Source organism: Myotis myotis, unplaced genomic scaffold, assembly GCF_014108235.1.
Source record: "Myotis myotis isolate mMyoMyo1 unplaced genomic scaffold, mMyoMyo1.p scaffold_m19_p_2, whole genome shotgun sequence".
Classification (NCBI taxonomy): domain Eukaryota; kingdom Metazoa; phylum Chordata; class Mammalia; order Chiroptera; family Vespertilionidae; genus Myotis; species Myotis myotis.
Window position 1 is genome coordinate 167469566 of NW_023416324.1, and position 16876 is coordinate 167486441.

A 16876-nucleotide genomic window follows, 5' to 3' on the forward strand; every position below is an offset into this window, starting at 1 on the left:
AAATTCTTTACTCATTTGACATTTCCTGAAAATGACTTTAATAGGATGAATATATATATGTATATATATATATATAGTAGAAGTATGACCTTCTGACTACCCAGATTAACATGTGCAGAAAAAATAATGTATACATCAGTAAGTATTAAACAACATTTATGTAAGACTTTAGGAAAGTAGTGGTGGGGGTACACAGACATGGATTGGAGAGAAACTATGCCATATTACAGTACATCAAAAGAATGAATTTACTCTTAAATGATTCACATGTATTTCTGAAAGTATTAACATCAAAAGAATCATTAGGATTCTACTTATATTCTTCCAGGCCCAGAATAGTAGTTGTTTGCTTAGCTTAATACATGTTAATTGCTTTTATCAAGTTAAAATGTATTTGGATTTCTTTGTAATTAGTTGTCAATTCAAGACAGGAATAGTATCACTTATAAACACCTTCCATGAAATCTTTATGGTTTGTAAGCTAACATGGAATGTGAAAAGACTGTTGATTCATACCTGTGTTTATTGTGTTATATCTTAGGCTCCTTGAGAAAATGTATACTTCAGTTTATTTAAAAACGTTTATATCCTTTTCAGGTATTTTCTGAAAGAGTGGATGATATTTCCTTTAGGCATTTAATCTGTTAATCTGTTGATTGTTCTTTGTAACTTTTATGTTTCGATTATAAAACAAACAGAATAAGAGAATGTAAACACTTGGATTCTGAATTTTGTTTGCATGTTGGTTGAACAGAAGCTTAGTTCTGGAAGATATCTGTACTAGGCCAGATGTACCCTCACAAAGGCTATTTCATCAAACTATTCCAGACACTTGGAACAGGCTGTATTCATCAATTCATTCATTTATTCACAAACATTTATACAGAAGCTACCAGGTGCCATGTACTAAGCAAGACTGAAGGAGAAATAAGTGAGAGACCCTGATTTCAAAAAAGTTGTACTTAGTAAGGTCATATTTGCAAATACATATAGTATGAAACAAAAAGTGAATATTGTGTTTAGAGCCATAGAGAAATTGCTGTGGTGGGGATCAGAAGAGGAAGAGATAATTTTCAGATGATATGAGAAGATTTGTGAAGGGTGTTTAATCTGAAATAGGTCTTTAAGAATAATTGAAAAGAATTAAACATTGCCATTTGCAACAACATGGATGGACCTAGAAAGTATTATGTTAAGTGAAATGAGTCAGACAGAGGACAGTAGGGTTAGGGTTAGGCTTCAGTGAAATTATTCCTAGACTAGAGGTCTGGTGCACAAAATTCATGCACTGGGGCGTCCCTCAGCCTGGCCTGCATCCTCTCGCAGTCTGGGAGCCCTTGGGGAATGTCTGACTGACGGTTTAGGCCCACTTCCCCCAGGGAGTGGCAGTCAGACATCCTTAGCACTACAGCAGAGGTGGGAGAGGCTCCTGCCACCGCCGCTGTGCTCACCAGCCTTGAGCCTGGCTTCTGGCTGAGTGGCGCTCCCCCTGGCGGGAGTGCACTGACCACCAGGGGGCAGCTCCTGCATTGAGTATCTGCCCCCTGGTGGTTAGTGCATGCGATAGCAACTGGTTGTTCTGCCATTCGGTTGATTTGTATGTTAGCCTTTTATTATATAGGATGATTTCACTTATATGTGGAATCTAAAAAACAATAAAAAACAAAATGATACAGAAACAAACTCATAGTTACAAAGAACACAAACTGATGGTTGCCAGAGGAAGTGGGGAGGATGGGAGGCTGAGTGGAAAGGGGAAAGAAGATCAAGAAGTACAAACTTCCAATTGTAAGTCACAGGAATATAATGGGCAGCATAGGGAATAGAGTCAATAATATTATAATAGCTCTGTATGGTATCAGGTGGTCAGTAGGCTTATTGTGGAGATAGGTATATAAATGTTGAATAAGTATATAAATGTTGCACACACCTGAATCTAATATAATGTATGTCAACTATACTTCAAAATTAATTTTTAAAAAGAGTGCACTGAATTTTGGATTGACAGGCACAGGTGGGAGAACTTGCCATATGTGAAAGCACAGCAGGAAAAACAAATGAATTGCATAGGTAAATTGTGATGGAATTTGAGTGAGATGAAAAGGTCTATAATAAATATCCTATTATGATAGACTAGGGGCCCAGTGCACGAATTCATGCACCTTGAAAGGAACTGTGGGCCACAAGGTTGTGGTGGGCACAGAGGTGGGTCTTGGCTCATCCTCTGCACCCCCATTCAGTCCCTCTCACCACGGCTCCCGGTCCCCTGTCTGCCAGCAGCCCCACTCCCACCTCTGCTACTCCCATGCGCTGATGATACTGGCCCTACTTGCAACCACTGATGGCGTGGAGTGATTGGGGCCAGCACCAGCAGAGGGTGTGAGTGGTGGCTGCTGCCCTGATTTCCCCTCAGGAGCAGGGGGAGGTGGAGAAGTCCTAAGAGCAATCGGTCCAGCAGCCGCTGCTTGCACCCACTGATGGCACTGAGCGATCAGGGCTGGCATTGGGCACCAACAGTGGGTGTGAGTGGGACCTGTGCCGGCAACAGGTGTGAGCATCCAGTGGGACCACAGCACGTGGGAGCAAAGAATTTTCAGTAACTACCAGAGGCTCTCCCCAATGACAGCGACCAGTGCCCCACCTTTGTCTGGCGCCCCTGCTCACCTGCTCCACCATCCTGCCACGGCCAATGCCCGCCATGTTCCACACTCTGCCTGCTGCTGATGCCTTCCATGTTCCATGCATGCCCCCTGGTGGTCGGTGCACATCATAGCGACAAGTTCAGTTGTTTGGTTGTTTCATCTTTCAGTCTACTTGCATATTAGATTTTTATATATAGAGATGCATATGTATGAGGTGATTTAGCAATCTGATGATAAAGATAAAGAACATAAATTATCATATGGGTTCAATTTTTTTTTAATTTTATGGATTTGTAATCAAAAACTATACAAATAGGAAGATAGATAAACTTTCAAGTATGCAGAACCATTTTGTTGGTCTACCATTTTTGTTAGGTCTGAGAAAATGCTTTAAGTAACTTGCCACTTTCTAGTTTGCAAAAGAAAAGCACTCTAGGATTTAGTCATCAGTCCTGAATCAGGAATGAATTAAAATCAAAATGAGCATTAATAGAACCATTATGTGGTAGAATGGCTATTACATTTCAGGATTGGATGGGCCTATCACCAGTTTTTTCACCCAGTTGTTCTCTTTGTCCACACATGCCATTCACCATCCTTAGTTAAAACCATCCATCAAATGTAACTGTTTTTATCCTGCTTGCATAAAAATGGTCACCTCTTTTTTCCCTTTGGCTCCTGCTATATTACCAATGTCTGTTTTATGGAATCATAAGAGCAAAATTCTACTTACAACGAAAATGGTTAAAAAGTAGTATGTTCCTGTGACAGGGAAACAATATAACAATAGTTATTACATTAATTGAAGCACATCAAAGTCATTTGGTTAATAGAAAATATGTATAATTTTAAGTACGGTAAAAGCCTATTTTGCCTAGCCATTCTTATCTATGAAAAGGTATCAATCATAATCAGACCTCCTTGCCATAATGAGGGAAGATCTCTGGACTGGACACTGTTCTGATCCTGAGTCTGCTACTATCTAGTGCAGTGGTTCTCAACCTTCTGGCCCTTTAAATACAGTTCCTCATGTTGTGACCCAACCATAAAATTATTTTCGTTGCTACTTCATAACTGTAATATTGCTACTGTTATGAATCGTAATGTAAATACTTGATATGCAGGATGGTCTTAGGCGACCCCTGTGAAAGGGTTGTTCAACCGCCAAAGGGGTCGCGACCCACAGGTTGAGAACTGCTGTGGCATGATGTTAATTTCTTCGTCTATAAAATGGAGATTCCGGCTAAATACTTACTCTAAATTCCAAGACTTGTATGTTTACTGTAAAAACAGAGCTCATGGACTTCCTTTGTTTTTAGTACCTTTTAGAAAATCAAACAAGTGTGCTTGTCATCTCTTTTTCTGAATGATAGTGTATTCAAAACATGATGAAGGTAAACTGCCTTCAGTAACCTTTAGAAACATGCATAAATGAGGCCCTTCTCTCTTCATTGCTCTTCAGTGGTGAATAATTTCATCATCACAGCAAGAAGATTTGCAGCAAATATTTTTTAAAAAATACACACTAGCTTTTTAAAACAATTCTACCTTTTAGTTCTATCAGGCCTGTGTCTAGCAGATTGCTCTTTAGGCTGTTGAAATGGAATTGGCTGGTGTGACAGCACATGCAGGCTTGATTGAGACTGAGGAGAACACGCCTGGGAGAGGTGGTTTTATAGCTCGGCTAGGGATATAATATCAGGTCTTGGTCTACTCACACCTGCTGGTACCTGCAGGGTACCAATCTTATTTCACTTTGCCTTTTTAAAAAATCTTTCATTCCTTCCAGATTAATAAAAGGGTTTGTGGTGTCGGCTGTACCTCACAGCAGCATCACAGCAATCCTGTATCACAAGGTGCTCTATAGTCATGGTGCATCCCCGCCTGCATTTCTCATTCATTGACCATTACAGTGGTTCCTCAGTGAGAAACGTTTCAGTCACTGAACATTGTAATCACTGCCAGGAAGATGTTTAAATGGAAGTGTAATTTGAACCCAATGAGCAAGCCACAAAAGCAAATTCTGGGTTTGTTTCTCCTCAGTGACAGAGGGGATACTTATACAGCATGCTGCCAGAGACACATTACCCCCAATAAAAGCCCTTAACTGCATATTCACAGGTGAAATGTCATCATCATCTACAAAGCCCACAATGTTTAATGTTTATGCCAGTTTTGATCAGAAATTTAGGTAGTACTGGAGGAGAAATTTGGGTCCCCTGGATTTGGGGATTGATCCAAATCATGGAAAGGCTAAAAAATGAAACAGTAAAAATAAGGAACAGGAATATATATATTCATTCCAAGTACTGAGGCCCAAGGTTATTCTGGTGGTCTAATTACCAGGACATGAAAGATGGGGCAAGGAATCAAGTTCATTCTCATTCTCTCTTTCACTCACCTAGTCCATTTGCAGTCATTTACTTAGTGAGGGTTTTATTGATTTCTTCCTTCAGTAGTTTTTTCACAGGAAGTGCCATTCTTTAAATATGAGATCAAGAAATCTTATTTTTGTAGTCCTGAGGCTTTGGCTTGTTGTGTGAGCCTTTGTCAGTAAGTTCCCATTTCGTAGTCTAAGTTTCATCAGATTTAAAATAGAACTGTTTCGCAGCTATATTCTATATTAGTTTTTCGAAAGCCACATTTAGCTAGTAGGTCAATTTTACTGGACCAACAGATTTTCCCCCTTAATTTAATTTACTGTTTGAGGCAGTGATATATGCGTAGAGAAAAGTAAAAGTTTATTTCTTACAGCTTTATTCTCCAACTACTCAAATCCCTTCCCAGAAGGCAAACACTATTGCCAACTTTGTGTGTATTCTTCAAGAGACTTTCTAAACCTAAGACAAGCAAATACCTATTTGTACAGCTGTGCATATGCGCATATTTAGCACAAATGGTAGCAAGTCATGTATAAATAGATATGTGCTTGAATTATGGATGTGTTTATATTTAATACAAATACTGGTATGCACAAATACGCACTTATAAATTGCTTCTTTTATTTAACAGTGCATCTTGGAGATTTTTCAACAGTGATATATAATGAGATGCTTTAGTGTCTAGCATCTGTATAATATTCCGTTGTGTGGGCATGCCAGAATTTATTCAACTTGTCCCCTAATGAAGGACACTTGATTGTTTTCAGTATTTAGATGTCACACTTTTGCCATGAATATGATCTTCAACATACTTCATTTTGCATATGTGCTGCTATATCTGCAGGTAAAATTCCCAGAAGCCAGTCAAAGGGTATATGCTTTGTAATATGAACATTAAAACCTATTTCCTAATACCACTCCTTTGGCTGCATCCCACACATTTTGATATTTTGTGTACCATCATTATTCAGTTAGAACTATTTTTAATACACTTTATGATTTCTCCCTTGTCCCATGGGTTTTCTATAAGTCTGTTGTACACTCCAAATACTTAAGGTTTTTTAAGATATTTAATATTCATTTATTTCTACTTTAATTTTGCTGTTGTCAGTGAACATACTGTGTAAGATATCACCAGTCTTTTAATTTTTTACATGGGCCTGTTTTTATCTTAGTGAATGTTCTATACTCATTAAAAACATGCTTCACTGTTGTTTGTCATGGTGTTCTACAACATTAATGAGGTCAAGTTGTTTGATAGTATTCAGATCTTCTGTGTCTTTCCTAAGTTTTACCATGTGTCCTAACAATTGTTGAGAGAAGAGTATTAAAATCTCTAATTGTCATTGTGGATTTATTGGTTGTCTCCCTTTAGTTATGTAACTTTTTGCTTCATGTGTTGCAAAGTACTGTTATAAGGCACATACATATGTGAGATCATTGTCTAGGTTCTCATGCACTGAACCTTAATCCTTAGGAAATGTTTCTTTTTACCTCCAATAATACTCCTTATCTTGAAGTAGCATTTATCTGCTATTGATATAGCCATGCCTACTTTTTTATGCTTACTATTGACTTGGGTATATCTTTTCCATACTTTTACTTTCAACTTCTATGAGACTTATAAATATAATATTGTTGAGTTTTGCATTTTTGCTCAGTCTGACAGGTTCTACCTTTTAATTGGAGTGTTTATTCTATTCACATTGAATGTGATGATTGATATGATGAAGTTTAAATCTATCACCTTGCTATTTGTTTTCTATTTATTTCATTTGATTTTTATTTTTTCATTTTTCTCCTTTATTTTTTAGTTGATGCTTATTATGTTCCATTTTGATCCTGATATTAGTTTCTTATATTTACCCCATTGTATTACATTTATAATTTTTATTCTAAAAGTACAATAAGGATTCTTACTTTATGACAGTATAGTTAGAATTAATATTAACACACATCAGATAAGTATCAGAACCTTAATATATTTTAGTTAAACCCCTGTCCTTTCTGCAATGACATATATAGGGTGTCTCAAAATTCACGCAAGATTTGAATTTTGCGTGAGCATTAACAACAACAAAAAATAAAAGCCTAATTTTACTTGGTTTATTGTATCAGATTCTAATATCTGTTGCCCTTTTATTTCAATCCCTTCAATTTGATAAGCATTACCAAGTACCAATTATGGCCCAGGAGCAGGGGCAATGAAGACCAATGAAGACCACAGCTTTGCATATGTGCCAGCAAAGCTGTGGAGGCCTTTTACCCGATGTGCTATTCCATACATAACCCTATACTCTATACTTTATGAATCAATAAAATATTTACAATTTATAATTATAAACCTGTGTTTTCTCTCAAAATTACTTCTTGCGTGAATTTTGGGATACCCTATATATGTTTTTGAATTATAAACCTCACTGCAATGCTATTATATTTGCTTTAAAGTTGAAAGAAGAAAAAGTATTATATTTCTGAAGATATTTATGATTTACAGTGTTATTTATCCCTTCCTGTAAAGCCTAGCTTCCATCTGGTATAATTTCTTTTCAGCCTGAATAACATCTTTTAGCATTTATTATAATGCAAGCCCACAAGAAATCAATTAACTCATTATGTTTATCTGAAAATATTTTTACTTTACCAATTTTGAAGGATATGTGCACTGGATATAAAATCATGGGTTCAATTTGTCATCTATTATAGCACTTTAATGACTTCATTCCATTGTCTTCTAGCCTCCAATGCTTATGTGTTTGATGTATCTTTTTTCCTCCTCTGATTCATTTTAATTTTCTCCTTATCTTCATTTCTCAGAAGTTTGATTACAATGTCCCTGAGTATAGTTTTGGCGTATGTTTCCTGCTTGGAATTTGCTGGGCTTCTTCTATCTGAATCAGTGGAAATTTTTATTTTTAGCATATTTGATAAATTTAAATATTTATTTTTTCACCTTCATTCCATTTTTTTCTTCTTTGTGTGTTTTTTGAAATCTTTATTTCTTTGTGTATTCTGGCCTGGATAATTTCAATCAGTCTGTCTTCAGGTTTGTTCATACGTTCATTTGCCATCTTCAGTATGTCAATAAGTACACGCAGCATTATTCCCCCTCAAATATTTTTCTTTTCAGTTCTAAATGTTTCATTGATTCTTTTTTATCATTTCTATGTTTGTTGCTGAGATTTCCTATTTGCTTACTAATTATGACCTCTTTCTTTAAGTCCTATAACATTTATAGGAGCTGTTAATTCTAAATCTGAGTCATCTTGTGAGATCTTTTCTATTGACTGCTTACATTGCCTTGCTTATATCCATGTTTTGTAATTTTTATCTTGTGTTAGACATTTGTATATGTCATAGAGGGTATTAGATTATCCTCTGACAAAGATTTCTTGTCATTTAGGTAAACAACTAGTGGGTCCTCTTGATCTTATTAGGTTTTGTGTGTGTGTGTGTGTGTGTGTGTGTGTGTGTGTGTGTGTGTGTGTTGGGGGAGGGTGTTTAGGTCTTGACTATTTTGCTTCTGTTTTTAGTCCTGGGGGTGGCAGTCAGGAGCCCTTAGTTAGTTGTGATCATTAATCTGAGACTGTTTTCTGAGATTTTCAGTGAATGTCCCACATGCTTATTAAGGTCTCTCCTTTCTGGCTTGTTTACAAGTTTAACAAATCCAAGCCTTGCACAACTTCTGGTATCTTCATTCAGCCCTCAGTCCTGCAGTAGCTATTCCGCACTAGGCTTTGAGGAATCTCATCTTGAGCATGTTGAGTCTATGGATAGACCCAGGGTCCTTAGGGAATTCTCATTGAGTCTTTACCCCATTCCACTAGGTTCCTTTTCTCTGAAACCTTGGTCTGCAAATTCAAGGCTCTTTGTCATCCCAAATCTCAAAAACAGAAGTGGTATATATACTTCTGCTTCACCCTTCCATTCCAGGGTTAAAAGGAGCCCTTTACAGAAAGCCAGAGTTAATGTGGGGCTTACTTCATATGTTCTTTCTCTCAAAGATGAAAACCCTGCAATTCTAGTTGACAAGTGCCAGGAAACCATTGCCTCATGTATTTGTACAGTTTTACCATAGTTTCCATCAGGAAGTTATGTATGATACTAGTTTTTCTGACTTCCAGGATGTTGACACAGGGAGTTTTAAAAATAGGGATATTCCATGTAAAAAACACATTTCTAGCCTTAGTTGATCATTTCTGGGGTCCTTTAGAGTATTCAAAATGATTTCCCAAAAGGTATTGCAATGTTTAAATTGAAATATGGGAATCTGAAAACATCCCCCACTTCCATTTTTATCCCCAGAAGGGAAGACAGACACCGAGGCACGAGAGGCACACAGCCTTTTCCCTGAATGTATGTGGGGTATTCAGTGTAATTGCCTTGGTTTGCAAACTCAGTCATAGTGGGGCATTTGGTAACATACTGTGTGCATGCTCACTTCAGAAGAACCAATGATGTTTTTAATGGAGAATTGCACTGTTCCCCCAATAACTGCTCTCTGTCTCCAGAACATTTGGACTCCAGGAAGTAACTTTGATGATAACAGTGAATTGTAATATGTTATATCCCTTCACCTACTGGCCTCCCACTTCCCACTCCCACCCCACTTCTATACTTGCAGACTTCTGGCTAGAGGCTAAGTCAAATGGCTGTGTGACTTATTAGAAGGGGTTAAGAACCTGAAAACACATCACTTATCTCAGATTCATGTCAAAAACATTTGTGTGTTCGTGCCATTGAGTTTGCTCCAACTCCTAGCAACCCTATGAATGAGTGATGTCCACAATTCCCTGCTCAGCTTCTGTAAACTCATGCCCATGCCTTCCTTTATAGGATAAATCCATCTCATATTTTGTCTTCCTCTATTCTTGCTGCCTTCTATTTCCCCAGCATTATCTTTTCCAAAGAACCTTGACTTCTCATGGTGTGCCCAAAGTAAGACAGAATTATTAGTTTTGTCATATTTGCCTCCAGTGATGTTTCAGGCATAATTTGCTCAAGGGCTTGCTTGATTGTCTTTTTGAGAGTCCAGGGTATTAGTAGAGCTCTCCTCCTATACAACAGTTAAATGAATCATTTTTTTCCTATTAATCTTATTCACTGTCCAACTATTACATCTGTACATAGTAATTTGGAATCCTAGGATGTGGGAGATCTTAGCCTTAATCTTTTATGACGCGTCTTTGCTCTTGGTGATTTTTCCTAATTCATTCATGGCTGTCCTTCTGAGTCTCAGCCTTTTCTTGATTTTTTTTTGGCTACGGCCTCCATTTGAATTGATGACTGAGGTGAAGCAAATTCCTTAGCAATTTCAAAGTCTTCATTGTCTTTGTTAAAGCTATGTCAAAACATCTTCTACCAGATAAAGAGAAATGGTCAGACTTATTTGTGTGTTCTATATGCAAATGATCAAATTAACATAAAGCAGAGTAGCATTGATTAGCCTTTTATAGGGAAGAGAAACTTGGGATACAGTATTTGGAGTACACACATAAAGTAACTTTTCTCAGGATAACTTTTTCTCATATCAAATATCACCTGAAAATTGTACCTAGCAGTAAAGAAAGTAATATGCCACATACCATGTAAGACATGCCTTTATTATCTTGTTTAATAATCACAGTTTTGTAGTGATGGTATCATTAGTCTCAACTTACAGATGATGATACAACCTTCAAAGAAATTAAATAACTTGTCCAAGTTATAAAATCAGGGGGTTTGAATATATGTGTCTATCTCTCTTCACATTTATGTTTCCTATATACCACAGTTTTCATTATTTCTTGATGATAAAAATTTACTTTGTTGCTTGTAAAATACTGCAAAGAATATGTTAATGAAGAACCTTTATTGTTAGACAAATTAGCTCAGCAGTTTTCCAGTCAAAGTTATCTAAAAAGGATATAGATAAATATTTCTATATCTGCAGAGTATTTTTAAAGTTATAAAATTAGATTTGTTCTGTATTTTTTAAACATGCTTCATTTGAGATAATATATTTTAGCATTTTCTTTGGCTCTTGTCAGGATGGAAAACAATAATTCTCTTACTTGATTTAGTGTCATTGTGTTTGACGATACACTTGACAACCCAATTGCTAATATACCAAAGATTTTCAAGTTCTGTGCATCTGAAATTAACTCCATTAATGAAGTTAGCAAACCAGAAGCTTCACAGCCAAATATGCAAAGGTCATATAATCAAAGGAACTATCTATCTCTGGCATTGTTGGACATAAATTGTGTTTAAGGATTGTCAAATGTTTTATTTATCTTTTTTTCTATCACTACAAAATAAACAAGTTTGTACAGAAAACAGGAAAGATGCTTTTGAAAAGACCTTACATTTTGTTTGTTTTTTTGTAAAGGAAAGAGAACAAAATGAGAGGATCCTTTGTATCTAGCATATGTTTGAAAAATCAGTAATTTTCACACATTGTAGAGAAAATCATTATTCATAATTACTTCCATAATAGTAAAGTTGTTTTCTCTGATTATATTTTTGTTTTTCATTTTGTTTTCTTAATAATATGTTATCACTATTTTTTGTATGTAAGCACTAATTGTCAAATAATATTTTTATATTGGCCCTTTAATGTCAAAATTATTATTTTAAATTTATTTATTTATTAGAGAGAAGAAGAAGAGAGAGAGAAAAACATTGATGAGAGAAAAATATCATCTATTGGTTGCCTCCTGCACGCCCCCTACTGAGGATTGAGTCCACAACCTGGACATGTATACTGACTGGGAATCCAATCTGTGACCTCCTGGTTCGATGCTCAACCACTGACCCACCCCAGCTGGGCAATATTTATTTTATATGAATGATAAGGTGTAAAAGACAAGTCAAAAGTGACATTTGTTATTGCCTAGTTCCACAAACACTTCTCTGTAACATTTAGGGGAACTGGGAATCTAGGAAGGAAAATGGTCGACCCAATTTGAACACAAATTAGAGATATGCAAGAATAAAAATCCTGACCACATGATGTTTTTTCACCAAATTATTTTGTTGAAGTAGATTTTATTTAATGCCAAGAAATGTTGAGCTCGGCCTGCGTTGCACAGTGGTTAAGTGTCCACCTGTGAACCAGGAGGTCACGGTTCGATTCCCAGTCAGGGCACATATTAGCACAGCTTGATTTCTCACTTCAAGAGAGGTTTTCAGTTGTGAAGGACTTGAAATGTGTTATGCTTGTTGTTTTTGAGAAGCAGAAAGGAGACCATTGTTGCAGTGCAATGAGTGTTTATTCATTCATTTCACGTTCATCCTATGGATTATTACAGCCAGAGCTGTAAGGAGGAAATGGGGATCTGCAAAGAATGAGATAAAAATAAATCATAATTATGGAACAATTTAATTAAATTGAATCCTGCACAGGATTAGACAAGTCATGTATTTCTACTTGAGTTGGAAAACATACATTTTGCAGGTAAAGCTAGGAGGAGCAAAAGTGGTTGTGAGTGAATCGCATAACATTCTTTACTTATCAAAAATGTATTTCAGTCCTGGCCAGTTTGGTTCACTGGTTAAAGTGTTGGCCTGTGGCCCAAAGGGACATAGGTTCAATTCGCAGTCAAAGGCACATAGCTTAGTTTCAGGTTCCCCTGCCCCGGTAGTGGAGCTTGTGGGAGGCAACCAATCGACGTGTCCCTCTCATGTCGATGTTTCTCTCTCTCTCTCACCTTCCTACTTCCCTTTCACTATTTCTAGAAATCAATGGAAAAAAAATATCCTCAGGTGAGGATTAAAAGAAATGTATTCCAAGTAGGTGTCACTCTAAAATGTAGAAATTTTTGAAGTTATGATGTCAAAGTATTCTCTGCAAAAGAAATGTCAAATAATTGTATGGGGTTTTATAGGCATGAAAGAGCTTACACATGTGTTTTATTGGGTAAAAAAATTATATAGGTTTCAGATGTGCAATTCTATAATTCATCATCTCTGTATTGTATTGTGTGTTCACCACCAGGTTCCTTTTTGAACTAAAATCTCATTCTGTTTCATTGAAGATCAGACAATGTAATAGTAATATTTTTTTTTCTATACTTATTCCTGGGAGTATTTTACCTGAGAATTTGATTACTAAGTTAAAAGCAAAAACAAAGCCAAACAAAATGTTTCCAAGAAATTAGAGGGGAAGTTACTGAGATTAAGCAAAGAAGTAATATAGTGGTGATTTAGTGGAACAAGCCTTGGCTGTGCAATAGGTTTTTGTACTCTAGGATAGACCCTTCAAAAACATCCAGTGAGCCTGTGTGTGCTGTTGTTTTGTTTGATTTTGATTCTCAGGGATACATTTTTCATGCTTACAGACACTAAAATGTATAATGGCCAGTCTTTTAAATTTATAAAACATAATGGGATCAGAATTTGGACATGGGAATAGTCTTAATATTAGCCCAACTAGTGACTAGCATAAGCTGTTGTGTTCTGAAGGGTAAAGGCTGTTTACAAAAAAAAAATCTTGTGTGTGTTTTTTATTATACTTGATGAATATTTATAACCAAGGACAAATAAAAATTATGTGCAATTCCGTCTCACTTGTTCTTAACAGCAGACCTATATTTCAGGTTCACTGTATTTCAGCAGTTGCTGATTCATTTTAAAATCCTTTCTCTCTTTTGTATCTTTTTTTCCCCTGCAGGATGTTTTCACTCCAGAATGCAAATTTAAGGAATCTGTGTTTGAAAACTACTACGTGATCTATTCTTCCACACTGTACCGTCAGCAAGAATCAGGCCGAGCATGGTTTCTGGGACTCAATAAAGAAGGTCAAATTATGAAGGGGAACAGAGTGAAGAAAACCAAGCCCTCGTCACATTTTGTACCAAAACCTATTGAAGGTATGAAATGAACTTCTTTCCTTCTTTAGACTCTGATCAGTAGAGTTTACTTAGAATGCAACACATCAGAACAAAATTTCAGAAAACACAATAGCACCTCTTCATATTAAAATATAAAGAAAATCATATTACAACTACTTGGTACTTAGAAAAAACTGCTTGAATATAAAAAGCTAGAAATTCATGAAATTAAAAAAGTAGTGGTAGTTACCATTTGAAATATAATTTTCTTCTTTTTTGAACACAATGATTTAATGTCTTAGGCTATGTCCGTATGAAACCAGGAATACTACTTTAGTGCTTTAAAGTTTTCAAAAGCATTTTAGAAATATGTTTATAACCTAACCCCTTTATTTTTGTGAATATATCTCACAATATAATCTATTAATATTTATTTGTATTTTTGAGGAAAGAAAATAGTATACTATACTATGGTAAATAAGTATTCATTTATAGTGTTAAATGTTATGCTCAGTTGAGCCTATAACTTTCCCTCCCTTCTTATTTAGGATAATTCTATTTAATTGACATTTAATATATGACTTATTTCAAATTGAGTAGTGGAATAAGTAATTTTATACTGAGGAAACTTACTTTTTGCAACTTCTTTCTTAAATAGGGTGAGGCTATATCATTGGAGTGACCATATTTACTGCATTACTGAATCCAGACAGTTTTATTTATTAAATATAGGCTCTGAGAGCAGCAGTGGTCTGGACATGTACCAACATAACATTATTCTTCTTTACATGTCATACACTATAATTACTTAAAACATAAGTTCAGGCTCCTTGTTCGAGGAAAGGAGAAAATTGAGGCAGTGCATTGCAATGCATTATACATTTTATTTTCATTTGATTAGTGGATATTTGGCCCTACGATGTCTCAGAGACATATGGTCTATGCCAAAAGGGCCTTGATATTTGGCCTTGTCCAAAGCATCCATGGAGACATTTGGTCCACACCGACCTATCTACCTCACCCCTTGCACCATTACCAGCTAGGCTACTGAGAAAAAGAGGGTTATTATTCATAGTGCGGCCATAACACAATTACTACATCAGTAAAATGATAGTATTTTTATATACTAATCCTGTAAACTAAAAGTATAAATAAATGTTAGGAGCTTTCTGACCCAGAGATGTTTTCTTAGGTGTGGACATTTAGACAGGACCAAATGTCACGTCCTGCAATTGCGCGCACACACACACACACACACACACAGATTATACTGTGATATTGATAGTATTGCTGTCCCCAAAATATCTATAAGGTATGATCTGGTCAACCAGTATAGGACTCAATGCCTGTTGCAGAGTACATATGACAGTAAGAGTCAACAAACATTAGTTAAATCAATACTATATTTAAAGCACAGGGGAAATGTGACATTCAAGGCTTCTGTTCTCTCTCAAACTTCCTTTCACACTCTGTACTTTTAAGCACACAAAACTGAACTTTCCTTTCTACAATATTTTTTCACTAATACGTGCCCCATGTACTTTTCTTTGCCCTTTCCTGCCCACAATTTCCATGTTCTTATGTCCCTGGAACATGTCTATTAGTCCTTGTAAAAAAATTGATTTAAGAATCAGTACTTCCATGAGGGGCTCCCTGACTTCCTTCAAATAGAATTAAGTATTCTGTCACCTTATCGTTGTATACATTTCTCTCCCCTAGAAATTATCATATTGCATTCAATTTACCTGTTTTCTACTCCAGCTCCTCTTATCCATGGTTCACTTTCCCCCTTTTTCCTCATATCTCCTTGTATCTTGTGAGATACCTGGCATATCACATGAATGAACAAATGAATGAATAGCAAAGTATAGAGATAAAGAAGAGCTACCTGATCCAGAGAACTTTGTACTGTTCTTGGAAATATGAAATGTTTCCTAACAGCAATAGTACAGTGCAAAAAGAGATATGTCACACGCTGCAGGAAATGCTGTACAGACTTAGGGAAGGAGCTATCACTTCCACCAAAAGAACAATATCACGGAAAAACTATATTTAAAGGTACCTCAGGCCTAAGCCTGGGTCAGACCATTAGAGATGTGAGGTGGGGATTTGGCAGGACAAACAACTCCAGAAGCCCCGTGAGTTAAAGGCAAGGATGTGCCTACTTGTAAGGTTCTGCAGAGGGTGCCTAAGAGAGAATGTTTTCCATGGACAAACATATTGATTCTTAAGATGATGTTCTAGAGCAGGGGTGGGCAAACTTTTTGACTAGAGGGCCACAGTGGGTTCTTTAACTGGACCGGAGGGCCGGAACAAAAGCATGGATGGAGTGTTTGTGTGAACTAATATAAATTCAAAGTAAACATCATTACATAAAAGGGTACGGTCTTTTTTTTCAATAGTTTTATTCATTTCAAACGGGCCGGATCCGGCCCGCGGGCCGTAGTTTGCCCACGCTGTTCTAGAGTCTAGACATATTTTGCTTTTATCTTTGCACCTTTATTTATGCTTTTAAGTTGATATTTTTTGTTGTTTTGCAAGTATTATATGCTCATTAACAACTTTTGGGAAGTTCAGGAAAGTATAAAGGAAAATGAAAATTTTGTTATGTTTTATTCATTCCTTTTATGGCTAATGTATTTCATACTGACCCCTCACCCCCCAAAGAAAGAGAGAAACACCCATAACCTACCACCCTCATCACAACTGCATTGTGGCTAGTCCAGTTTCCTTCTGAGTCAATATGCATTTGGGAGAGAAACATACACAATGATCATGTTCCCAGTTCCAGAGCTACTTTCCTTCTACATTTCTTGCTACATTTCAGTACAAATGCAAAATGAGATGAGTAGACATTTCTAGTTGTATATGTGGAATAAGGTTTGCTGCATATAAAACAAAACCCATGTGAAGGGCAGTTTAATCATAAAATGTTGTATTTTCTCTCAAAGTAAACCTAGATGTCATCTGTCCAGGGCCAGGGCTGTGTCCTTCCCATTGCTCAGGATCTAGATGGCATCTGCCCAGTTTTCAGTGCCTC

The 16876-nt window shown here is 36.4% G+C and overlaps 1 protein-coding gene across 5 annotated transcripts in view; it reads left to right on the plus strand.

Annotated features, from left to right (window-relative positions):
• Nucleotides 1-16876, plus strand: part of FGF12 (fibroblast growth factor 12) — a 525903-nt gene that overhangs the window by 489477 nt on the left and 19550 nt on the right. For all 5 annotated transcript variants that reach the window (XM_036352398.1, XM_036352400.1, XM_036352399.1 and 2 more), the window contains one exon: nt 13677-13875. In XM_036352398.1, the coding sequence (XP_036208291.1) occupies nt 13677-13875 (199 nt within the window). The remainder of the gene's footprint in view (nt 1-13676; nt 13876-16876) is intronic.